At 28.2% G+C, this 27,274-nt stretch overlaps 2 protein-coding genes and 1 pseudogene across 2 annotated transcripts; 2 read left to right on the forward strand and 1 right to left on the reverse strand.

Moving 5' to 3' along the window:
- The first annotated feature begins 1,019 nt into the window (after positions 1-1,019).
- Positions 1,020-5,003, forward strand: LOC132952739 (sentrin-specific protease 1-like). The gene is made up of 4 exons (XM_061025145.1): positions 1,020-1,500; positions 1,617-1,678; positions 1,794-1,866; positions 4,157-5,003. Exons 3-4 carry the CDS (start codon positions 1,864-1,866, stop codon positions 4,775-4,777), a joined length of 624 nt encoding a protein of 207 aa, XP_060881128.1. The 5' UTR covers positions 1,020-1,500; positions 1,617-1,678; positions 1,794-1,863; the 3' UTR covers positions 4,778-5,003.
- Positions 5,004-8,951: 3,948 nt separating this feature from the next.
- LOC132952271 (zinc finger MYND domain-containing protein 11-like) lies at positions 8,952-17,835 on the forward strand. Its single transcript, XM_061024514.1, has 13 exons — positions 8,952-9,380; positions 11,708-11,816; positions 11,873-12,024; positions 12,087-12,211; positions 12,276-12,437; positions 12,502-12,594; positions 12,670-12,836; positions 12,900-13,015; positions 13,166-13,362; positions 13,425-13,541; positions 13,702-14,436; positions 14,499-14,627; positions 15,166-17,835. Exons 2-13 carry the CDS (start codon positions 11,806-11,808, stop codon positions 15,286-15,288), a joined length of 2,127 nt encoding a protein of 708 aa, XP_060880497.1. The 5' UTR covers positions 8,952-9,380; positions 11,708-11,805; the 3' UTR covers positions 15,289-17,835.
- A 5,508-nt stretch (positions 17,836-23,343) lies between these two features.
- On the reverse strand, positions 23,344-25,327 carry LOC132953023 (uncharacterized; annotated as a pseudogene).
- Between the last annotated feature and the right edge of the window lie 1,947 nt (positions 25,328-27,274).

The following is a 27,274-nucleotide window of genomic DNA, read 5'->3' on the forward strand; positions in this document are numbered from 1 at the left end:
ATTTAAGTTTTATGTTTTTATAATCTGATTGGGATATAATTATAATTTTAATTAAATAACAAATTTGTTTATTTTAGTAAATCTAGATTACTATTTATATTAACATAATTTGTAAAAAATACTACCCAAATCAGGATATTATTTATAAGTCACAACACAGAACACTCAAGTGTTAAAGTGAGGGGGGGGATGCAGGAGGACTCAGTCAACCCTACCTCTGATGACGGTTAAATGCGTCCCATTTAACAAATTAGAATTGTATACATTAGGCATTATACATAAAATTATAAATGGAACGCTTAAAAGTTAAAACTATATGGAGACATTAGTCCCCTCTGGAATTTTCCCCACTTTAAACCCTGAGAAAACAAAAAAGTTATCAAAACAGTCCAAGTTGTAACTACTTCTTTAATATTTTGTCATAACTACCTACTTATATGTATACCATTTTATGTATTATACTTAGGCACATTAACTATTATTATTAATGTAATAGTGTTTTAGATATATTTAAATATTTTTAAGAGAAGGTACCAAATACCAATATTAGGTAAATATTGAATCAAAAGTAAATATAAAGAAGTAAGTATTTATAAATAGATTTGAGTTACTTATAATATATATAAATTATTAAATTTGTAATGGTCTGTAATCTGTTATCTGCAATTTTGCTATAGTTTTCAATTGTCAACTTCTAGGCAGTTGAATAAAGTATATCATAAGGCAATAAATGATTTGCAATATGAATACCATACGTTAAAATTATATTATTGAAATACCAATAAATAAATGTAGGTACACACATGTATTTTCCATCATAAATACAATACTTATAATATTTAATATTTTTGATTCATTGCAATAAAACACAATACACATGTGTCTAAAATATATAGTGTTAAACACCCGGCAAACACCCGGCCACCGAAGCTTGTGGTGCTCCCGGTGGATATTATTTAAACTACAAATTTGCCGTCGAAAACTAAGCCACTTTTTTTCTCCTGGCCAAGCCGAGTATTATCACAGAATATTATCCTGGTATTATCCTAAGAACCTTCTCTTCTCTACATCGTGATTCGACGATTTAAGATATATCTTAAATCGTGACCTAAATAGTTGTTGTTGTACTATCTCAAGGAATATAGATAATATTATCTATTATCTACAAACCTTGCTACGCCTGCAACAATAGTCTTCCGTTTACAATATGACCACATGGAGTATGGACCATGATAGGAACATTTAATATTCAACATGGTATACTTTGATAGCAAATGGCAATAATATTTTTCAGAAATAGTTAGGAATTTCACGTCTGCGCTATACTAATATTGCTTATTACCAACTAGTCACAAGTCACGACAGTAACTGCCGAACTAAGCAGTAAGCAATAGATAAGTATTTTGAAGGCTGCTGCAGCTTGCCGTTTGCCTCTGCACAGCGTGCATCTGATGTGTTGATGTTCATGATTTTGATGCAAAAGAAAACAAATATTTTTTGGTAATCTATATTTATATTTCACGTTAGTCGTAATGATTGTTTTATTAAATTAATTAAATTGTTTGAAACTTAATTTTTACTGTGTATATAATATATTATTTAAATAAATGTTGCAGATTGAGAATTTCATATTTGGAAGTCCGAGGAATACCTACATTATGGTTTAATGGTCTAAAGGGTAAAATATGATATTATATTACATTTGATTTTAATTATTTCAAATTTCATTTTGAGGTCTCTCAAATGTTTACATGTACCTATAACTATTATAGTATTGTATTATTTGATTTTAGTGTATACCATTTGCGGCTGCTTATATGATTATTTTTCTCCTGCGAACACTGAATGGAAAGTTGACATATAATGGTAATTATAATTAGTTATGCAGATAAAGCATCTGTTGTTTATATACTTAAGTTTGTTGAGCTAGAATAGTGGTGTACCTACTTAAAACTATAAAAAAATCATTTGTTCCCAATCTTTAGTTGATAAAAACTTGAAGGTTAGACTTAAACTTTAAAAATTATCACTCAAATTTTTAGTTTTTAGGGGCTTGAAACTATGCTCTGTATTATCTATGATTCTTTTTAAATGTTTTATACAACTAAAGTAACTTAACAATATATTATATTATAACATTTGATTTTTGGAACAACTGTTATTTGCACATTTTATTTAAGTATTTACTTACTTTGCTACAAAAAATTCATAATCCTCATGTTCGTTTATAAACTAGATGAAGAACTAAAATTAAATTAACTTTACTATATAGTATATACAAGTATAACATTGGTTATTTTTATATGTTATATTATTAAATACCGTGTAACGGAAACATAGAACACTGTCACTCAGTACCTTAAATAAAGATTTAATCGTGTTCAGTTCTTTCTACATATATTTGAATTTGGTTTGCAAGACATACACACTAACCAAATTCAAAAATATGTACAAGGTATTGAGTTATAGAGTATTCTTTGTTTACGAATACTCACTGAACATAAATACCTATACAAAAATATGTAATATTACAGTAGAAACTCGATTAACTGTCACTGTCGGGACCGAGACTATGACGGTTAACATAGACAGTTAACGGAAATTAAACGTATATATTTTGCAATGTCTGTACGTATTATCATACAAAAATAATACAAACATACATACTATACAATTTTATACCTAAATATTAAAAATGTTGATGGATAATGGCTAGCAGTGGTGAGCTGAAGGGTTCAAATTTGACGCAGCTGCGTCAACTTTTTAAAGGAGGGGTGCCACCCCTTGACTGGTACAGAATTACATGTTAATGACATTGTTATAAGTTATAATGGGTGGTTGTAAGTGCTTAATTCTTAAAATCTAAAAAGTCATTCAAAATTAAGTTCAGTCCGCCACTGATGGCAAGTGTATCTACTGTCTACATTATGTCTCTGTTTCAAAGTATTATGGTTTTGCATTAAGTCGTAGACTTAAGCCTGATTTTTGTTTAATAACTGGTTTTATCAATAGTGTAGTTTCACAATGCTGCGTTTTAGTTAACTATACATACATTTTTTTGTATATTAAGATGACACACATGGAAATTTGTTGTGTCCATCTTACAAACGTACAACATAACAAATTTATTCACAATTCTACATTTTACTCTCTAAATTCTAAAATTAAAGTTAATTTATCTCTTATACAATTTAAAGGCAAGATCATGGAGGCTTTTATTGATATTTTTATTAAGAAGCAAGTTATGACCATTTTTAAACAGTACATATTTTGTTTGCTGATTTACTTAACTTACTTAAAAATAATAATATCAATAAAATCCTCTGAGGTGCTCTAGATAATATTCTTACCTTTAAATTGTATAAGAGCATAGGCACAAATTGACTAATGATAAGTGGTAAATTCACTCAAGCTTTAGAAAGTACAGAGTAAAATGTGTAATTGTGAACAATTTTCCATGTTGTATTAACCCTACCTGCATTTATTAAATTTCATCTCATAATTTCTAGAAAAAAAAAAAATTTTCAAGGGAATTTATGTGTAGTGTTGGAAAAATATTTGTTATTTAAAAAAATGTATTTCCTGGCTTAAGTAATTGTATCACCTACGATACATTGCACATTAAGGTGCGTTGTTATGTTTAAATTATACTCAGGTAGGTTATTTTACAAAAAGTTGTCTTATGCGTAATGTATCATAGGTAATACATTTTAGTACGGTTCAATGCGCAATGTATCATGGGTGATATAATCATAAAAACCTAATAAATATTGTACTTTTTGTGACAGTAGTAGTTTTTAGTGCTAAATATGATCTATTGGATTATGCATAGACCTATAAACTAATAGCCAGCGCATATAGAGAGAAGTCAGGGGTACGATATAGAGTGATCAAGAAAAGAAATAAAGTAGTAAATTACAGTGACACTACTGCCAAATAAAAAATTAAGATATATCTTAGTCTGTGGCACAATTAAAGATAGTATCTATATCCGTGGTAAACACACTGTAGTTGTTTGTATCATAGATGATACACCATGCAGTGTAGGATTGAAAATTATTATGTATTAATCAAGCTGTTTGGTATTATTAATTTCTTTAGTTTAAAGATATATGAAACAAGTTTTATTTTATATTAACCATTTTTATAATTTTAGGCTGAGCACACTGCATATTATTTGGAACCCATTGAAAAGGGTGAATATGAATTTGAGGAGGTTGAAAACAGTCATCTTTTTTATAATGATGAAGTTATAAACGAATATATGGATCTAATCACAAAACGTTCGCCCGACACAGTTTATGCGTTTAATACATTTTTTTACCTGGCTCTATCTGACAAGGGATACAATCATGTTTGTCGTTGGACAAAAAAAATTGATATATTCTCAAAGAAAAAATTGTTCATACCTATTCATATTGAAGATCACTGGTGTTTAGTGTATGTTTGCTTTCCACAAAAATCCATTAAATATTATGATAGCATGGGTGGACGTAATTTTAAATGCTTAAAATTAATATTGAAATATTTGATGTTGGAACATGATGACAAAAAAGGAGAAGATTTTCATCCAAGTGGCTGGTTATTAATGAATGTGAAAAACTGCCCTCAACAAATGAATCATTGGGATTGTGGAGTATTTGTTTGTATGTTTGCCGAATATTTATCAAGGAGTGCTCCATTAAATTTTTCACAACAAAACATGGAAAAATTCAGGAGACAAATAGCATTAGAAATCAAGAAAAAAAAACTAAAAAGATCCGTACTAGAAACTTAAGCTCTATTGTAACAATAAATAATGATGCATAATATGCTTGATAAGTGTGTAGGTGTTGTTGATGTTAGAACACCCTTCCCTTATGCATAATTTAGTTTCAATAAGTTCAATTATATTTTGACGTATTATTAAGTATTGACATATTTACAATATAAATTTATAATACTTTGTTATTAAGTTTTATTGATTCTAACCTAATAAAAATCCTATATAAATTTAAACACAATTTCATCATGATTTTACAATAAATTGTATTTTATGATTGAATAGTAATTAGATGTAATTACATTAATGTATTTGATAACTTGCATTATATTTTTAAACTTTAATAGTTTAATTATAACTTTATTTTAATGATTAAATTTACTTAAACTTTATTTTTTAAATGAAAACTTTGAAATTAGATGTAGGTATTGATTCCATAATAAGTGTTTAGTTAAGTATAATTATAATTAGTGTTAGTCGTATTGTTGATTCATCCTGGAATTTATTAGCATGAGTTGAAACAATTGGTTATCTCAGAAAATTTGATTAAATATTATCTGTAATGAATAAACATTTTTTTATTAAACTGCATTCAACTTGTCGGAAAATCTGTTGTATAAAATGTATGAAGTGAATAAAATATTTTAGGTCACGGAAAAGTACATATAATACTATATAATATTATATGTTATGGTTAAAACTTAAAGTACCTACTGTGGTGTGGCCTGGCGGTTACACGTTGATATAACTAGACATTTATAGCAGGAGTCGTAGGATGCTTTAAATATAATTATAAAGTAACATGGCCAGGAACAGATAGATCATAGATATAAGGATCTTGATTAAATTTAATTAATGAGAACTTAACTTCAGTTGTTATAACGATTTATTGCCTATTAAATATTCACAAAATAGGTAAATGAAGTTTAACAATAAATATTGTTAAGACTGTATCGTAGTCATACAGAGTTTTGTAATATAAAAGGTGATGTATATAATGTCTACACTGAATTACTGTTCTTACAAAATGTGTATTAGCAAAATAAGTCTTACAGTTAATTGTGTTTATGTAATAGGTAAACATTGAGATGTCGTGTAACATAAATGTTACGGTATGAATACTGGGAAAACCTAGGTTTATTCAGTGAAACCTTGAATTTTCCAACCAGCTATGAAAATAAAATTATAGAAAACAAAATAACTGTAAGTTAACGTTCCAGAATTGTTTTCATTTTGAAAATAAAATGAACATAAAATACATATTATGGACAGAATTTGAATTTTGAATCCCAGAAAGTCAAAATCCTGAGATTAGTAACTATAATCTAAGAACGTAGTTTTACAGAAAGCCTAAAAGTGTATGTAGAGTGTAGACCAGGGGTGGCCAACCTTTTCTATATTGTACCGCAGTTTGGCCATCCCTGGCGTAGACCATTATTTTCCAGAAAATTAAATCCCAGAAAGTTTAAATCCTGAAATTACTTATATTATGCATTATGCATAAATACAAATAGATTAGGGCATTAGGCTAAGGCCCCCCCTAAAAAAAACAACAATACATTTCTTAATATATTTTTAAGCTTATTCAATATAATTATAATTTATAGACTTAGGTATATAGTAAGGCGTTTAAGACGATTTTAAAACTTCTACATGCTTACATGATTTTTATATAAATTTAACAAACTATATCTATGGACAGATTACAGGCAAATAAATATACGACCTGAACCTATAAAATAAAAATTAATTTTTCAAATTAAAGAAGTCCAAAACGATCAGTTCTACCTGTAAACCTTTTTTACGAACCTTTAAAAGTTTAAAATGTATATTATAATTTATACCAAATTTATATTAGAATTTATATCGATATTAATAAAAACAAAAATAATTTAGTGCATTACTTATTCCGAATTTTTTTAGGGCATTCTATCGATGGTAAATGGACATTCCCCCCGCGACTGTTTTCGGTCAAATAGGACATCCCCCCCGCCCCCAGGGGCGTAATTAGGAATTTGTCTTAGGGGGGATAGAAATTTTTTTAAACACAAAATACTTAGATTTTCAAGTACAGTGAGGAGTGGTATATGAGTATCCTATTTCATCAAAAATCTTTAAATTAATATATAAGTACACAAAATGTATTAATTAGTGTTACTTTAAAATTCTAGACAATTTTGTGCCTATACAATATTGTCATAAATTCTTCAAAATGTAAATATTGAATATATTAAAATTAAATTTTACTTATAAATTAAATAATAATTATTAAAATATTAAATTTATTTTGTTCATAATATGATATAACGTAAACGTATATAGGTTTTTTTTGTACTGTTAACTTAACCTATAAAAGAATTTCTAATTTTCTTGGCTGTTTAGCCAACTCGTCAATCACATCATCAGGATTTAACACAATTGATTTATGAACATTGAACAGCCATCATGGTTAAACCATTTAATCGATCCTGTAATTAATAAAAATTACCAATAATTATTTGAATTTTAAAATAAAATAAAACTAGATTACTAGATACTTCAATAATAATTTATCATAATTCATAATAATGAACTTCACAAATTGTGTTACTGAGATATGTTTTAACTCGTTTGAGTACCGAGAACATACGTTCGGAAACCGGGAACGTACATAATATTTTCAATAACAGATTAATATTCGGATAAATTTCTGAATTGCATTCAGTAAGAGCATCAATTCCAGTTTTAGGTATAATCCCACTTCTTTGGAGTTTTGCCCTCCAAAGTCTCAATTCAGCAATTGCATTGTTTTTATCTATTTGCGGTAATACAAAATGTACAATTTATAACATCAACGGTCAACCTCAACAATAATAATTACATAAAATGATAACTGTTTCGGCGTATTAGCTGCATTCGCTATATATTCGTTGTTTCTTATTATCAGTATTTTCCATGTGCATACCTATTTATAGATTTCTTTATATTAATTCTATTTAATATAGTATTAACTTTGTAGTGATGTCAGCATGACAAAACACATAATCCCACAAATTAATAAATACATATACATATTATAATATAGGCTCTGGGGGGGGGATCTATCCCCCTCATCAACCCCACCCCTTAATCAAAAAACGCCCAATAAAATTTGTTTTAATTTTTTTTTTATGTTTTGTAGTGAATTAACAATTAAAGATAAAGTTCTGAAAATCTTCACTGCACTTCTCCTAACCAATGTGAATCTAACAAGACCCCAAACAATGAAATCCGCTCTCTGATTTCGGAGATCTATACATTTTTAATAAATTTCTAAAAATTAAAAATCAAGAACGTTTACATACCGATCCATGACTTGGCAAGCGTTTTTATTATTTAATATGAAATTATTTTGTTTAAATAAAATAAAAATATATAAACATTTTTTTATTTTCATAAATATAATAGATTATAAATGTATATTATGTTTGATTCACTCACCTACTTGAAACAATAAAAAAAAAAGTATAAAATAAAATATAATTAATAATTAATAAAAATGCCCAAAAATGCTGACATAAAAATGATTTTGTAAAAACATTTGATTACTGATTCTTTTGTTATTTCTAAACACATATTTTTTAGCCTTTGTTCATATTTATTTTTTTTTGTTAAAATGTACCAGTTTGGATATTTAACAATTTAATAATTGCTTTTGAATTTGATGCAAGTAGTTTAGTTGATCAAAAATATACATCTATAATTTATTATATTTATGAAAATATTTGAGAATATTAGACAATATGCAAAAAAATGATTTCACATTAAATAATATAATAATATTATTAACAAGTCAACTTTAAAAAAAAATGGGGGGAAAGTCCGCAATTCCTATCGAATATCGATATACATTCTTATCAATTCATATTCTGTAGTATTTATTTTGTTCATTTTATTTTCTGGGATTTTTATATTCCGACTGTTTCGAATCCTGTAATATTATTTTCGGTGATTAAACATTCGACCAATCTACATTCTAATTTTTAACGAATCTTTTTTCGGAAGATAATATGTGCGATGGGTCGGCCACCACGACTGTCCCGGCGCCGCGGCGGTCTGTATGAAAATCCGTTCTGCCAAATAAGTCGACGGAAAGTGATTGGTAACACTGATGCGCTCGTGCGCCGACAATAAATCGGTTGGACGGGCGGACAGATTGTTCGATGGAAGAGAAGAGCGGAATCCCACCCAAAAACGGCAAAAACCGAACTCGCCGTTCCCCCTTCCACATCCCTTTCATTTTCGTTTTGTGTTTGTAAACAACAATATTAATCACTGTTTTCGTTTTTGCGCTATAATATAATTCTCACGTCCGTCGCACGGTTTTTGATTTGAACGCGTCTGCCGTCCAGCGATGTCGCTCGAGTTCGAGGTTTTCCCGCCCGTGACGGCCGGCCGCCAACGTCGCCACCGCCGCAATGCGTTTGCCGCCGTTTTCGTGTGAGCGGCCGTTCACCACCGGACGACGGTCAACGGGGGCGCCAGTCGAACCGACCGAATTTGAAACGTAATATTTTCACGTCTGGTCGTTCTATCCATTTAAAACCCACTTGCCCATCGACGTGATATCACTCGATGAAAGAACCAACATACCTTGACTGTGAGTGCCATTATTCATTATGTCGATAATCATTATATCTACGTCTATAATATTATGTACAGACTTTATCACCGAGCCAGTACCTATGTATCCGTCTCCAAACGCATCATTGAGTTGACTGTTGGCTTGTTTTCTTATAAAGTTTAGTCTTAATTTGTATACTCACTGAAATACGATATCTATTGGTACCAAACAAACAAAACGCCTATGATGTCTAATATTATATTGATCAATTCGATATAGTTTTGTTTAAGTCACGATGCTCACCATTTTGTCAAGCATAATAGATCCAATGGCCATTTTCAGTACCTACCATGCATTCGTACTTAAACTTACTCATATAAGACTTGGCGAGTTTCACAAGACACAAACTCATTAGCTTATAAAACTAGTATAAAAAAAAAATGTTCTTTGTAGTTTTCTTATAAAACTTATCACTTATATAAACCTAATCGTAGTAGGCACCTGTAACGTTTACATTTTTAAGAATTAATCACAGCATAAAGCAAAAGAATCTTTATATCCCATTACATATTGATTGCTACCTAATTAGGAGGTTAGGTCTTGGAAAAAGATGCTAATCGGTTCGCACCAGTCATAAGTTGACTTAAATAATGTATATCACCTTACAAAAATAAGTTTTAGCTGTATTTCTATTGAATGGGTACCATTTTGACTATATACATGAATATCATTAAGCACAGTCGCACAGATATAATCTACTCAGTATACCTTAATATTTATTTTTAAGAGGAGGCTACACCCGCATGTGTTTTTTCCGTCTTACAAATGTACAACATAGCAAATACTGTTTTGCGCGGGAAAGAACTGAGAAGGCTACAGTCATAACTAAGAAATGAGATTTACACCACATGAAAAGTAGAACTTTGGCTGTGCAACATTGTTTTTATTTTTTTGATATCACTTATATGAAAAAAGTTCTTGCTGTTTCAAAAACCATTTTTGTTTGTGTTTTTAAAACTTGAAAAACTTTTTTCATACAAATGATATCAAAAAAATAAAAAGAACATTGCACAGCCAAAGTTTTCCTTTTATGTGGTGAAAATCTCGTTTCTTAGTTATAATTGTAGCCTTCTCGGTGCTTTCCCCACGCAAATCAGTTTTTGCTATGTTGTACATTTGTAAGACGGAAACAACACATGCAGGTGTTCTCTTAAATATCAACTTACTTATTTAAAACAAATTTTCACCATTTTATTCTATAGTTTATAAAAAACTTTTATTCTTAAAATATTTTATCTTGACATCAGCTATTGAATTATCATACTTAGGTACCTACCTATTAGGTATATTATAATATTTTCTTATTAGATTTTTTTGATTGTACATATTATATATTTACAAGAATTTCTATGCTTGGTCTTGGCTACTTCTTATGAATAAGTATCACCTTTGAATGTTGTATTATTTATAATTTTATGAAGTTTATAAATGTGTAATGCATAAGCATAATAATAAATAAAATTAGCCTGCATAATATATCCTAATAAATTCATAATAATTGTAGGTATATTAATTTCCTAATACCAAATCAAATTTACTTATATAGATACCTACTTATATATTATATTATATACATATAGGTGTATTTAATTTTTAAGTTATAAAATGTTAAATAACCCCTAATTATTATTAGGTTGTTGCTTGGTTTATTATAAATAGGGCATGGTTTTAAGTTTTATAAAATATAATTACTGAGCATAACTTATACAGTTTTATAAGATTAAAAATGTGGATGATTCCATTTGAAGTCTCGAGAATATTTGATAGGTTAGGGAATGTTTTGTAAATTGTGAGAAAAAAATACTTTTAGTTCACAAACATTTTGATGTAACTTACCAAAAAACTAAAATAATAACTTTTTTTTATGGTGCATTGAATTTCTGTTCTATTCTTAATTCTTATAATTATTATTGGTTTTCCATCTTATATACTTTTACTTGAAAAAACTTCAAAATCAAGTCTTCTAAAAAAAAGCATATTTTAGTGTTAACTTATTATTATAGAATATTTTTCTCACTTTTTAGACGATTTATCGAGAATATTTGTATGTGTTTTTGAAAATATTAGGATTTAATTTAACTATTTTTTTGACCTAAAAATCCAGACCCTAGTTATAAATATTTGATTATTAGGTAGGTACATACTGTTAAGAACATCTAAATAAACTAAAGTGTACATTTAAGCCTCGATTTAAGCTATGTGTTAACACAAATGATTAATAGCTAAATGTATACTTGAAATATTTAGTTTATTGAAAAGTAGAGTTGCTTTTTAAATATTAATTAATTTTATTTTGCTTTCAGATTGGGTTTTATTGGATTTGTATTTAGGAGCAATCATTGTATTATTAGAACAATAATTACAAATTTGACAAGTGTTGCTTAACTTGCATCATTTTAAAATGAATAAAAAGTATACACATTTTTTTCTTTGTCAATAACTGGTGTACTAATTGACATGGGTGATAGATTATTTATGGCAATGAGCCGCCGCCGTATATCATGCCCATTGGCTGTTCAACAGCTGTGGGATGCGGTGAAAGTGATACGTTTTCAAAGGCAGGTACCAGATATCGATCGCATCACAAAATATATGACTAAAGTCCACAATATGTCAACAGGTACAACATTAAAGTTTAATTATAAATACTTTTTTCAAAACTAATTATTTTGTGTTCAACAGAGGAAGTGGGAAGACAATTAAATTATTGTGTTCGAGACGGTCTTTTGATTTTAACCAAAAGAGTTGGTAATAAAGGTTCAAAAGCAGGAGTTGAAACAGAAGGATATAAACTTCCAGAAGAAAAAGTTTGTGACTTATCCTATTTAAATATATTAACATATTTTACTAATTTGTAATGTTTTTCTATAGGCTGAAAAAGACAGTCATGATTGGTATTGTTTTCAATGTCACAGTGCTGGAGATGTGATAAGTTGTACATCTTGTTATCGAGTTTTCCATCTTTCATGTATTGAAAAGAAGGACTTGCCAGAAAATGATGTTAAGCATAAGTTCATTTGTAATATATGCAAAGTAAATATTACTATTAGTGTTATAATTATTATTTTTATTATATTAAATAACTATATTCTTTTAGAATTGTGCTTCAACTAAAGAAGCTTGTAAAAAGATTAAAAAAAGCCAGCTCAACAGGCTTCTTTATCATACTACTGGTAGATTAAGAGAAAAAGTAATTATCCTCAATAAATTTTAAACTAATTATTTGAAATTTGATATTAGTAATATCTATAATTTTATTAATTAGATACCTTTACCATGGTCAGAACGCAAAATTGCCACTACTGCTCCATCAACATATGTTTCAGACAGACTCCAATTTCAGAGTCAACTAAAAGGTAGTGATTTGCATTTTAACATGAAGTGTGCATTAAAAGACAAAGATCCTTGGAGAATAGATCTTCTTATTTTCAAGTAAATTGATTTGGTACTCTTTGGCTAAAAAATATATTTTTAATGTTTTTCTTTAAATTTTAGAATTATAGACCTTCAAATGATTGAAGATAAAGCTGATGATGATGAGTATAAAAATGTTGAAGAGTTCCGAGCAGACATATTAACCTTTGTTCACAATATTATTATTTTTCATGGCGGTAAATTATAATAACTTAAACTCTATTCTTTCCTTCATAAAACTAGACAAATTAAACACATATAAACATACAATTATATTCTGTATTATTAATAGACTTAAACAATTTATATTGTTTTTTTATATGATAAAATTTTTATTTATATTATAGTTCATAGCAGTTTAGCTGATTATGGGCGATTAATGTTGAGGGACTGCAATCGAGATTTGGATGAGATAATGAGGTGCCGTTATTGTTACAAATATTCTATACAAAAAAATTCTAAATTTTGGTTCTGTAAACCATGTAAGCCCCCACATGAACTAGTGTATGCAAAACAAGAAGATTTTCCATATTGGCCAGCAAAAGTATTTATAGTTAAATTGAGACTTAATTGTTTATAATATTTTATTTTAAAATAATATTTTAGGTTTTGAAAATTGAAGGTGATATGTATGAAGTAAGATTTTTTGGTAGTGAACACCAACTTGGAATTATTGACAAAACTCAAATACGACCTATATCGGTGAACATTCATACCTTGCAGGTTAATATTTAAAAATATTAATAATTTATTATAATTTAAAAATATTTTACCTACAGTTTTTACTAATATATGAAAGAAAAACATTTGTTTATCTTTAAAGACTAATGTAGATGTACATTTCAACTTTTCAACTGCATTAAATAAACATTTATTTTATTAGTCTCAAGGTCGAACTTCTCAATGGAACAAAGCATGTGAGGAATTGCGTCGCCATCAACTTCAATTGGACAAAGTTATATTTGGTCTTGCTGCACAATCATCATCATCTTCCTCCAGTTCGTCTTCAGAAGATGAAGAAGAAACACCTAAACTTAAATTGAGGGTTTCACCCATTCTAAAACGTTATGAAAGGAGAAAGGTTAAAGAACAAAAAATATCAATAAAAACTGAGGCAAAAATAGAGACAGATACTGAGGAATCAGAATCAAAAGACGAAGTAAAACCTGTAAAAAGAAAACGAGGTAGACCGTTGTCTCTAGAAAAAAAATCAAGTCCGCCAAAAAAAGTTGTAAAGAAATCTTTATTAATTAAAAAAACCAGTCCTGAAAATACTGTAGAAAAAAGACCTAGAGGTAGACCCAGAAAAGTTATTGAACCTGTAATTGAAGATAGTACTCCAGTTAAACATTTGAAAACAAAAGTTAAAAGTACAAAAGAAAATACTAATGCATCTGATGGAATTAAAACATCAAAAAATGCTTCACCGTTGAAAACAAAATCTCCAGTAAAAGAAAATGAAGTAGATGAAAATATAACATCTACAACTGAAAGAATAAAAGACCCTGATGTTGTTGAAGACGAAACAGTTAGTTCTTCATGTCAAGATTTAGTACGATCAGTTAAAGTGCAAACAAAACCAATCAGCAAAAAACCGCCTAAAAGCTATATAAACAAGGTTAGTTTTGTAATTAAATAAATTTTATATATTATGTTCTAGAGTGAAATATTTTGTTTTAGATTCGAGCTGAAATGGAAAGTGAAAAACGTAAAGCTATCGAACAACTGATTGAACAACATAAAGAGGAGATTTCTTTATTGCAAGAAAACCACAATATTGCACTGTCCGAAGTAAAGAAAAAGCAATGGGTAATTTTATTTTATTTTAAATTTGTGGGAGATTTTAAAATCACAACATATTTTGTAGAAATCATAGAACGAATAAAAATAAAAATAATTTTTATATATTTTTTTTAAATTTATTTCAGTACATATTATACCTTATAAAGGGTTAACTGTCTATATATTTAACATTTTAAGCGCTATTAAATGTTGGTATTAAAGCATTAAGACACAAAGACTATTATTATAGTTTATTCAATACATTTCAGTTTTTATTTCATATTATTTATAATATATAATAAATATTAAATACACTTTAATTGATGGAAATATAACATGGTAAAATGGATTTTGTAACAGTCAAATTAGTAAATAAAAAAAATGTTAGATATGATACAATCACATAACAAAAGTCATTATTGATTATCAACATTCAAATATTTCTTTTAGATATACCACTACTTTTAATATATAATGAGATTTCTTTTTTTCAATATCCTGTTTAACCAAGTATACAGTAGTACCCTCAATTACTAATTTATATTTATAAAACTTATATTTTTAGTGTGTGAATTGTGAAAGTGAAGCTATTTACCATTGTTGTTGGAATACAGCATATTGTAGTCCTAAATGTCAACTAATTCATTGGAGTAGTGAACATAAAAGGCATTGTCGTCGAAAAAGATGATCTTAAGCTATTTATGGGAGTATTTTAACTAAAGAAATAATTTTCTTTTAGTTGAAAATCTGCCATGTACATACACACATACTTACATTATATTTATATTTAAACATTTTTAAATGTGTTACTAGTTTATATACTACTAACTCAATATTTTACTTAATTTGAGTAAATTTATTTTATGTGTAGTATCTTATATTAAATATTAACGAACAATATTACTTAAAAGTAACGTGATTATTCAAAAACATACAAGTATTATTAATCTTACAATTTTTATGTTAATTCATGTATTTTTGCTGATTGACTTTGTACCATTATTATGTATTAATTGTTTGACTCATCTACATAGTGTACAGTAAAGAGTTGTCCTAATATTAATCAAATATTTCAAATATAATGTAAATGTATTACAACATCCAAGCAGTTACATCTTAAAATATTGGGTTTATATTTGGTTAAGTTTTTTTTTGAAACCCTTTACCCACAACTGTATGTTTTAATTTTCTTTTTTCAAGCTAATCTGCATTAAATTGTTTTTATACAAATTAATATACAGTAGCTGCTTATTGGACTTGCGGTTACTTGACTCATTTGCCTATTAGACTCATTCAGGCTGGCCTGTATACTAACTATATTCTGTGTGCTAATCGATAGTGCTCAACTCCGCCTCGCATCCAAATAATAGCACAACTGCACGAGGTCAAATTTCTCCCACTTAGCTGGGTGACACAACATGGGGGACGTGCAGACTACAACCTATTTTGGTCGTTGATGACTTTCACTCTCTTGGTGCGCAGAGTATACTAAAACATAGAGACAAATATGATGTTCATTGGACTCAACCATACCTGTTAATAGGTCAATTAAATTGAATAAATAACTATATTAATAAGTTAAATGTTTGAATATTTTTATTGATTTGCCTATGATTGTTAATGTACAATTTAGTGAATATAATGAAATACGTAATAAATAAATAATAATGAATATTTATAAGTAGAATTTTCTATTTTACTTATAAATCTTATTATTATTACATACATTATACATATATCTTAATCTAGACTTTGCACATTATTGATTCATTTAGTTAATGGTTCAAATGTTTTGGTCCCAAAGCAATTCCAATAAGTGGCTTTTACTGTATCTATTAAAATATATTCATCAAATTGTATAATATTTTGGATGCAGTGTAGTGAAAGTTAATTTGTTATAATTTCCATCTTCATTATATTTGTTTGAAAAAATATATTAACATTTTTAGTGAAGCGAGGAATGTATTGGTTTTTTTTATATTGTTTTGTTGTCTTTTGTACATTTTTTTTTTAAAGTTTATGAGTAAATAATATTCTAATTTGTTAAACATAGACTTTTTTTATACGTATTATTTTTTTGTTTTATTATTATAATTTATTATTAGAAATTAGGTTTAAGTTATTCTAAAACGGTGCTTTAAAGTTAGTTATTTAATAATTATAAGAGTAAAGGGGTATTTCCATTTTAGCAAGTATAAATCACTAAATAATATACACAACATATTTAGATTATTTAATGAGCTTTGAAAACTATAATAAGTTTATATACGATATATTATACAAATTAATATAGATATATGGCAATTCACTAAGCTTGCTTTTATATAATGAAATAATTAAAACTTAACTTTCCTAAAAATTGTGAATAATCAGAAATATATAATTCTAATTTAATTATATTTTTTACGTATTTAGTTATTACTTACCTGTTTCTCCTTTTTTTTGTAATATTATTTTAGTTTGTACTAGTGTATTATTATAATATTATATACTTAAATAAGTTGTAATTCTAAGTATTTATAAAATTTATGTAAGCAATATTTTAACACATTAGACTGTATATGTTTCAGCCCATGGTCACTAAATAAATGGAAAGAAATAATTCAATATATTTATTATATAAGTATATAGGTTTTATGCTTAGACTTGAACTTAAGAATATTCATACAATAGTATAACATAATATATATTTTTTTACAATTCAATAATTATACCAAGGTAGATATATATTTGATCTCAATACATTATTTATTTATTTTTTGTTTGTATGTATTTATAATTAATCCATCCTTTAGTGTGTTAATATAATAATCAAGCCTTTTGAATTGTATAATGTATAATGGTTTGAATCATTTAATCATGTACCATGATATTTCAGTACACCAGTTGTATATTGATAGAACAGTATTGTCATAATGTTATTGTTATTTAAACGGTAAATTATGGTTGGTGATTGTATTCATTGTATTGTAGATCCCAATTTAATATTGTAAATCAGTTTCATTAGATCTTATAATATTATAAGTATTTTGGATTCAACTGATCGGTGAATGTTGTAGATTTAAGATCAATGTAATCAAATAAGTTAATTTCAAATACTTGAAAATTATTATACTTAACATTAAGCATGTATATTAAATATGAAGGTTTAGCTTGCATAATATTATTATATACACTTATATATATTTTGTATGTATAACATTTTATTGTTTATTAAAATATTTATAAAATTGAATGAGCCCATTTTTTCTACAATAATTCTCCAACATCCATCATTTCTAAATAATATTTAATATCTTTTATAATTTCGTCCACTATAAATTTCCTCTCATACTCATCAAGTGGTTCTGAAACAATAAATTATGTATTAGATTCTGAGCGGAGCGATAAATGTATTGATTTTACAATGTAGTGTTTTTTTATTTTTTATTTGTGTCTGTACACACAGTGGCATAGACATGATTTCTAAAAAGGGGGATCAAAAAAAAAAGACAGCTAAATGGGAAATCATATTTTTACAACATTGGATATTCACTCGATTTCTCATGTAGCAGTTTTCTTATTTTGTTAAAATTATAAAACGAATAACTGTACCTAGATGCATGTAAATTTGACTGAATGTTTATATTTTCATTTTTTATACATCATACAATTTTGAAAACATTTTAATTCGTTTTGAGCCGTTAACGGACATTTTCAAATTTGTTTGGTCAGAAAACGAGAAAAATGAATACAAGGCTCCTGATATATTGTTACAATAATAGTTGAAAAACATTAGATTCAGTTGTATCACAGGATAATGCTTGAATATTATCTGTAATACACCAATATTCAAGTGTTTGAAATATTGCATTAGCCTGGTAAACTCCTGTAGTCCTGTACGGTATCAAGAGATGGAACTCCAAGTAATTGTCCTTTACCATTATATGAACAATTGGAAGTCTATCCACATTACTAGGGCTCGGATGTTGTTGCATTTGCAACTTTTTTTCTATTGTTCGGATTCGTTGCTAAGTAGGTTATAAATTTGTTTCAAATGAGTACCAATTAATAAATAAAAATTTTAAGTTCAACTTTTTGCAATTTTTGACCTTTTTTCAATTTTATTGCAATTTTGTTGATTGTCGTCATTTTCAATACAATTTTATGTATTTTTTTGTGTTTTCACTTTTTTTTGTTAGATTATACAGGTTTAATCTATGGTTATGTCGGGCTTTGTTGGTTGTGACTCGTGACGGCTTATTTGACCGTCGTTGTCGGCGGTAACTGGAAAAACCATTTAATATAGTAGATATCGCGGTCATCTCAGTTTGAGAACCTGAAGAAGTCGTTTATAGTACAGTGCAATAATTTTTAAGGTAAGGTAAAGTTTTTTAAAAAAAAAAATAAAAAATTGTTTAAATAAAAAGTTTTAAATTTTGATAAAATTATTTGTAGGTTTCTGAAAAAATAAGAAGACCGGACAATTTACCAGATTTTTAATGACAACTGACGAGAATTTGAATTTGAATCTTTTTTATTATTTACTCGTTTAAAACCTACCTAATAAAACTTTATAATATTACTTAATAAAATGACTTAATCCATTTCATAAAATAATTTGTTAATATATTTTTTTAATTTTTTAGGTACAAAATATTTTTTTATTGCAATTTTTAACTGCAATTTTGGGTTTTTTTCACAGCAATAATGCAATCAATTTTATAACATTTTTAGTGCAACAACATCCGAGCCCTACACATTACACTTGCCTGTTAAAGCAGGTAGAAGTTTCCGATTCCAGTGAATTGTTATTGAATCATATATCATATTGATGCATAGAATATAGATAGATAGATAGATAGGATCGATATTTTATACCTATTACGTATAATATTGTTTACTAAATACTTTCCTATTAAATTGTATGTAAGAAGTAAGATACATTTCAATATTATAATACTTATTATAATGATATAGATTATAATTTATAGTTAATAAAATAAACGTTTTATATCGAGTATCAAACTACTCTTTATACATAAAATTATAAAAATAAACAAATTTTTCCCTAAAAACACTATTTGTATGTAAAATAATAATTCTATGAAAAACAGTTTTTATTTTTTTTTATTATTATAAAGTGTTCCTGGTAAGGTCATCTGAACTTATTGATAATATTAATTAACATTTTTAACAGTTTAACAATTGCTAATGCATAATTACTTACAAATTATTTACAACAAATTACAAAAATTATTTACATCGGTAAAAATTTAATATAAAATGGTTCAAATAGAATAGAAAATAAAATTAATTATATAGGCGATTTAAAATTAGTTATTGGAGTTGAGGTAGGGCGTCATATGACGTCCACGCTTGAGCCGTCGGAGGGTAGGCTTGTTGCTGAGAAGTATTTTGCGCTTTTTGCATTGTTTAGTTGATCAAAAAAGTTGATCGTGAGATTTTGTATGTAGGTTTAAATTGTTGGGAGTTTGAAGTCCGTGGGAAGTGCTTCGTTTCTGATGAAGCAAGGCGCGTTGGATATTATACGTAATATCTTGGATTGGAAGACTTGGATTTTATTAATGTGGGTTTTGGCGCAGTTTCCCCAGATAGGGGCAGCATGGAGTACTAATGTTCGTAGAATTTGCTTGTAGAGAAGCAGTGAGCAATTCCAACTTGAGAAAACAAAAACATATAAAAATAACTAATTTTTCTGAAAAACATTTAATAATATTAAAAAAATTATACCAATAGTTTTATTACCGGGCAAAGTTCATTTATTTAAGTTAACGATTAATATTCTAGGGGTAGTTTTATTTTTATTTTAACATGATAACATATTATTATATCTACTATGCTAGTATGTTATTCGGGTGACCGTGACCGAATAAACCAGCTACCTATTATCTATAAATCCCATTAAACACTAAAATAAATAAGGAAACCTTACACAATATATATATTGGAGGGTTTTAAATGTTTTAATAACAGTTTGCCGCTTGGTGTGATATTTTTATGGTTGATTATATACTTTAATATCCGAGGGTTTAATAATATGACAGGTGATCATACGCGATACGCCCCAATCTATTATTGGTTTAAATTTATTAGCACTTAAATAACTCGTGAGTGAGCTTTCACATGTGCAAAAAGAAATTACTACCTACTTACTGTATAACATGGGTGATCGCCGATAGTTATTCATTTATTATATAATAGTCATAAGATAATGTAAGTTTCTATTGGTCTAATGATGTATGTTTATCGGTATAGGTACACCGCGCGTAATACCTTAAACCTATAATAAGTAATAACTAATAAGTTACGAGTCAAGGAAAAAAACCCAAAAGTCTAATTTGTGTAAAACAACGTATTATACTGTGCACACTATACTAACAGAGAGTAAAAAAAAATAGTCAAAACCAATACATAGGTAGCAGGGCCGTATTTAAAAATGTTTTATAGGGGGGGGGGGGCATAAAAAAAACTAAAATTATACATAGATACATAGTTATGTTTTATGAGTTATAAGTTATATAATTAATATTTTCCATTATAATGTAATAAAAAAGTATAAAATACGGTGTATGTGTGGGGCACGGTCCACATGTGCCCCTCCCCTCAAATACGTCCCTGGTAGGTAGGAATACTCGCGTTATTTTAATAGGTTTATTTATAATAACTATATTTTCTACATTGGTTTCAACTGGATTAGTCCAAGTATAAATAGCGTTTTCTTCTATTTCCATATACCTATACATAGACATTTCGTTTATTTTAATCATAGTTAAGTAGGAGTGAGGAGCGTAGAACGCAGAATCTGCAAAAGTGGCGTAGGTGAGGTTTCTCCATATTTGATGCAACTTTTAGACTGTTGTATAGTATTGTACTATTGTATACTTTATTGTTTCCTGGAATATAAAATATGAAAATTTATACATCCAGGTTTCTTTGTTTTGCGTACGTATTATTATATTATTAAATAATATAGGTGTTATGTATATGCATAATATTATGTGTTATACTATTATTGTTTTTTTTTGTGGAGGGGGGGGTCTGCAGTGGATGCAACATTGCAACAATGTATCTGGCTTCGTTTTCGGAAGGTAACTATATTGCAGTATTAATGGTCCAGATATATAATTGGAATTGGTGTAAAACTGTAAAAGCTATAATAAATGAAAAAACCTTTATATTATAAGTTTATAAACTGATTATTGCCTTTGTCTTGTTTTTTCGTGGATTTTATTATTATATACACCGTTTATTTTCCTTGTAGTTTTTTACATTGTCTTTTGTGTGACAACCTCAATTTACATAAGTTGTTACGGATATATTACGTTTGCGCCGTCATAATGAAAACGGTCATCTCCAGGACCACCAAAATATAAAATAACCTCGATTTGGTAGAAAGTATAGGCACTAACACTATGCTCTACCTCGAAAAAACAGACACTACACGAGGTAAACCCAACTAAGTAGTCTAAAATGTTAGTGGGAAGGAATATTCATAGTTGGAGAGCGACACGCTACATATTATAACGTCGGATGAACGATGCGATTTTCAATAGACAACCGGTGACTCAAACGCCTGACCAACGAGCACCATGTTATTTGACGTGCAAATCTACGAATACGTGTGCATTTCACCTCCCAGCCCCAAGGGGATCTTCTACCATCGCCATCGTCCCCAAACTTTTCTCCTCTGAAGAAACCATAGATAATACATACACACAATTATGTAAAACAGTTTAACGAAGATCCACAATATCATCGTGGGTTGACGGCAAATGATTACTGCTTCCCGGCTTTCGCAATTATGATGGGTAACCGGCGACTCACTATACAGTGACTATAGTACCTAGTACCTACCCAATGACAAGAAACAGTTGACCAGCCAATTAACCAAGCGATATAAATGCGTTTATAAAATATATGTAATCTAATTAAAGTTGTTCACTTAAAAAAAAAAGATTATAATTTGTTCTGTATAGTAAATGTTGATCGTTTAAATGGTTTGATTTTACTATTCCGTTCAACTTATTGCTTATGCAATCCGCCGCCCCACATAATTAGAAATTTCCTGAATTATTGCCCCTTAACAAATAACCTGCTCCTTGAACAACGACCGAATCGATCAAGCGCGATTGAAGCACAATAAACAGTACTTTTCAGCCTTTAGGACTAACATCAGACACCCACCCGACTCGCTTATTTAAGTCTTCCACCCCGAGCCCGGGGCCAATGGTATTGAAACAGCCATTTATTTGAGTGAGCGCATTTCTAAACCGTATAGATTCGTCCCTATAGCACTCGTATGCTGTCCTGCTAAGCAGAAGTGCCGTAAAAACCAATATTATGTTAGTTTTCAGAAAAATTCCGTTTTGTATTTTTCGTTTTATTATACCTTTATTATTTGTTAATGTATTTATTATAAAACATAATGTCCACCTTTATAGTTTTTTCGACGAGGAATGCAATGAAATAATGATTTAAAAGTATTATTCACTTATTATACGAATAAAAGTTACTTTTATGTTATTACTTAGCAATATAAGTCGTTTATACTTTTATTTACTAAGGATAAACGCCGTAAGTAAATTGTACGACAGTATATTGCTTAACAATTATTAATCGTCTAAAAATGTGTAATTTTAAGTATAATTCATAATATAATATAAAATATTAGTTTTAATTTAATTTGATCGTTCTATTTAAAAAAAAAAATAATAGTCTAATTATGAATTGGAATATTTTCTCAAAACTGTTTCCTATGCTGTAGAATGTCGCTTCTTTTTTCAACAGGAGTACCACAAGGTTCTTTCAATAGGTGAGGTGTAGCCATTCCGGATATTTTCATAACACTTTTCTTTAAAAAATCAAGCTCTGAATATTCGTATTCAAAATTATATTTTGTGTACAAAATAAATTTATTTCGAACCGCTTTTATAGACATGACATTTTTTAATAATACACGACTTGTTGATTTATTTAGTTTGTTATCTATCCATAAATAAAAATAAAAATAATTTTTACATCTACTGTTGATTTATTTGCTGTCCTCACGCTTTAACAAAATCTTCAAAATCGTAATTTTTTTTTTTTGATGCTTAAGTGATTGTTCTTGGTGATGAAAACTATCAGCTGACATGAATGTGTGTCCAGCTTCGAAAAAATTTAAAAAAATTTCATTTGCAGAAATTTGATTAGAATTTATTTTATATAAACTAAAAATGATAGCAAACATCAATTATTATTTTGGCTACTACAGTTATCTAACCAAATTGTAATAATATTTACGTAACGAAAATGAGTAAAAAAAATTGAAAAAAGTGCTAATTAAATATTTTTTTTTGCGACCACTTATTCCTTCATGCCACACACAAGCAAATTGCAGTTGATTTTCTTTTTTCCCTGAAGGTACAAAACTTTCATGGTATGCAACAAGTCACTTAATGAACAATACTTTTTTAAACGTGTCGCTAACCTTGGCAACATTATTATTATTTTGCAAATCAACTGAAAAATAAATCGACTTATCTTCGTTGTTACAGTTATTTTTGGCGTGTTCTTGATTTAATGCTCTAGCATCATTAGCTTTTTTTATGTGGATTGAATAGGTCACACACACAATACAATCGGGTATCGTTTGATCTTAAAATGCTCGTGAATTTTGAGACTGACACAAATCTCACATTATTCGTGTCCAAGTTGAGTAGATATAAGACATTTTTTTTTTGAATTTGATCTCTATAATATTATGCATAAGAAATAAAAAAGTCTGGTTCAGTGTATTTTTCCAAAAAATGCTGATGCATGAAAGTTATTGTAACATCGCTTGGATATTTTCGATTTTCGATTTTCGATTGAACGATTCGATATGATATGTAACTAAATGTAAATGTTTATATTTATTTATAGTCAATTGTCTTCTACGACCATCGAGATTAGGTTTAATTTTACCTTTAGGTGTAGATCAAAAGACGTCTAACACCCTATGAGTGGTTTAATAAAACCCTAATGTAGGTAAAAATAATGGCTTACATACTTGAATTCGTAAACCTTCACTATCTATTAAAAACAATTTAAACACATATTTTCTTTTTGAATTTTCGTTTTTAAAACTATTATTAATTTCAGAACTTTTAACTCTTCTAGCTTCCCAGTTAATTTCCCCAATACTGATTATTTATATCAACACGCCTACTTTCAGTTATATATAATATATATAATAATTATATATATATTTTTTTTATTTGAAATAAACAATCTATACATTTGTATGCATAATAAGCTTATGTAGTAAGAGTATTACAATAACTTGAAATTTTGAGTAAGAAGCCATTGACGACACTTAGCTTGATAAAGTTATAGTTAAAACACATTTTCTTCTACACGTTTCCCTGTCACATGATTTTTTTTTTATCAGTTCGATTTTTTTTATATTTTCTACTGGTTGTATTTAACACATTTTTTTTCCTCTTCATTAGATCTCCTGATTTTGGTATACGTTTCTTCTTCTTCACTTATTATCATGCCATTCTAATTGCATTCAGCACCATCTTAAAAACCACGGGTAGGTAATTAATTAATATCTAATGTTTCTGTGTATGCACCAAATCGTCTAAAATGATAAAATCAAATTTATAAATCTATGCCCTTTTTTCAATATTATTTGGAAAATTATATAGGTTTGTAATAGTAGTTGAAGTATAATACTTATATGTCTCCAGTATATCCATCCAATTCACCACTATTATGGATTGTAATAACTGCGTCACGCCAACTATTGGCGAACGAGATCGGAAAATTCGTCCACGCTGGCCACCTATTTGCATATTGTCAGCCGGAATCCATGACACCCCAAATTTTGTATATGTAAATAACTTACGAACTGTATGATATACCAGTGTGGCAGAACTATAATACCTGTGTATTTGTAAGTATAGTCGTGTAAGTCAACAGTGTTACTCTTTTAACATTTATTTTAAATACTAATTCTATCGGAAAGTATAACGTCTTTTTGAATCCTTTTTTAAAATCTGTTTTGAAGTTTTAAGAAAATAATATTTTTGATAACAAATTCATTTTTTATTATTATTTTTTTAGGTTTTTACTATAATAAATGACAGCTTACACTTTTAATAGGTACCTGTATCTATTTACCTAATTAATACAGAATACAGATATAATCACTTAGTTTTTACTTAGGTACTATTTTTTATAATACTCTAAAACTAAATGACTGTTATCTACTCATGTACACCTTACACCTTACACATTTTATAACAATAGATTATATTGTCTACCTTTTGTGTGTTAAAATATTTTTCCAAATAGACAATGAGGTTAAGATTTATTACTTTATTACAGACTTAATATCTAACTATAGCAATTTGAAACTTCATGTAAAACTTAAGCATGTATATAAATTGCTTGGACATTTTTGATTAGGTAGAAGACTCATATAACTCTTTTGAAGAATATAATTTTTTGTTAAACAACTAGTTTATGCAAATACTTTTATCAGTTGTACATGTACTTGGCCTAAATTTACTTTGGAATTTTATAAATTGCTAAGAAATTATATAATATTCTCCCGATAAAATATTTAATACAGAATAAAATTTAATAGAATAAATCCAACTTATCGTAGTCTGTAAAACTACTGGAGAAAATGAGGTCCGTTACCCCAGCACTGCCAAGTTTGAAACTGAATATCAAAATTATCCAGTTTATGTACTTTATTTTGTACAATTTTGCCGATAGCAATAAAAAAACGCTTGCCAAGTCAGGGATCGGCATGTAAACTTTCTTGATTTTTAATGTTTATAAATGTATTAACTGATGTCACACCTTCATTTAGTGAGATAGATCTCCGAAACCGGAGAGCGGATTTCGTTGTTTGGGGTCTTCTTAGATTCACATTGGTTAGGAGAAGTGCAGAACTTTATCTTTAACAGTTAGTTCACTACAGAACATAAAAAAAAAAAATTAAAACAAATTTTATTGGGCGTTTTTCGATGTTTTTCAACTTTACAGCTTTGTAGTAAACAGCTTGAATTAACGATTGGAGATAAAGTTCTGAAAATCTTCACTGCACTTCTCCTAGCCAATGTGAATCTAACAAGACTCCAAACAACACAATCCGTTCTCCAGCTTCGGAAATCTACCTTGTTAAATAAAAATCTGGCAAAAAATAACTCTTTTAGATTCTGAGCGAAGCGATGAATGTATTTTACAATGATGTGTGTTTTTTATTTATTTTTGTGTCTGTCATCACCTTTTAGGACAGTTAAAGTGCTTGGATTTTCTTCAATAGTAACTTTTTTGATAGGAAAAAAATTTCCCAGTAGTTTTCACAAACGACGTGAAAAACAAAAGAAAAATTAAGGAAAAACGGGAATTTTTACGCAAAATCTGTTTTCGAGAAAATAGATTTTGGTTTTTGGTGTAACTCTAAAACAAATGACCGTAGGGACATGAAATTTTGACTAAATGTTTATATTAGCATTTTCTATATACCATAAAATTTACAAAATATTTTGACTCTTTTTAAGCTGTTTACGGCCATTGTCAGTTTTCAATTTTTTTAGTTTTTTTTTCTATAAATATCAATAAAATTTTATCTGTTGAATAAAAAAGCTTGAAAATTTAATAGAAGGCTCCTAGGTTATTGTTTCAAAGGC

This window comes from Metopolophium dirhodum, chromosome 9 (genome assembly GCF_019925205.1).
Source record: "Metopolophium dirhodum isolate CAU chromosome 9, ASM1992520v1, whole genome shotgun sequence".
In the NCBI taxonomy this organism is placed as follows: domain Eukaryota; kingdom Metazoa; phylum Arthropoda; class Insecta; order Hemiptera; family Aphididae; genus Metopolophium; species Metopolophium dirhodum.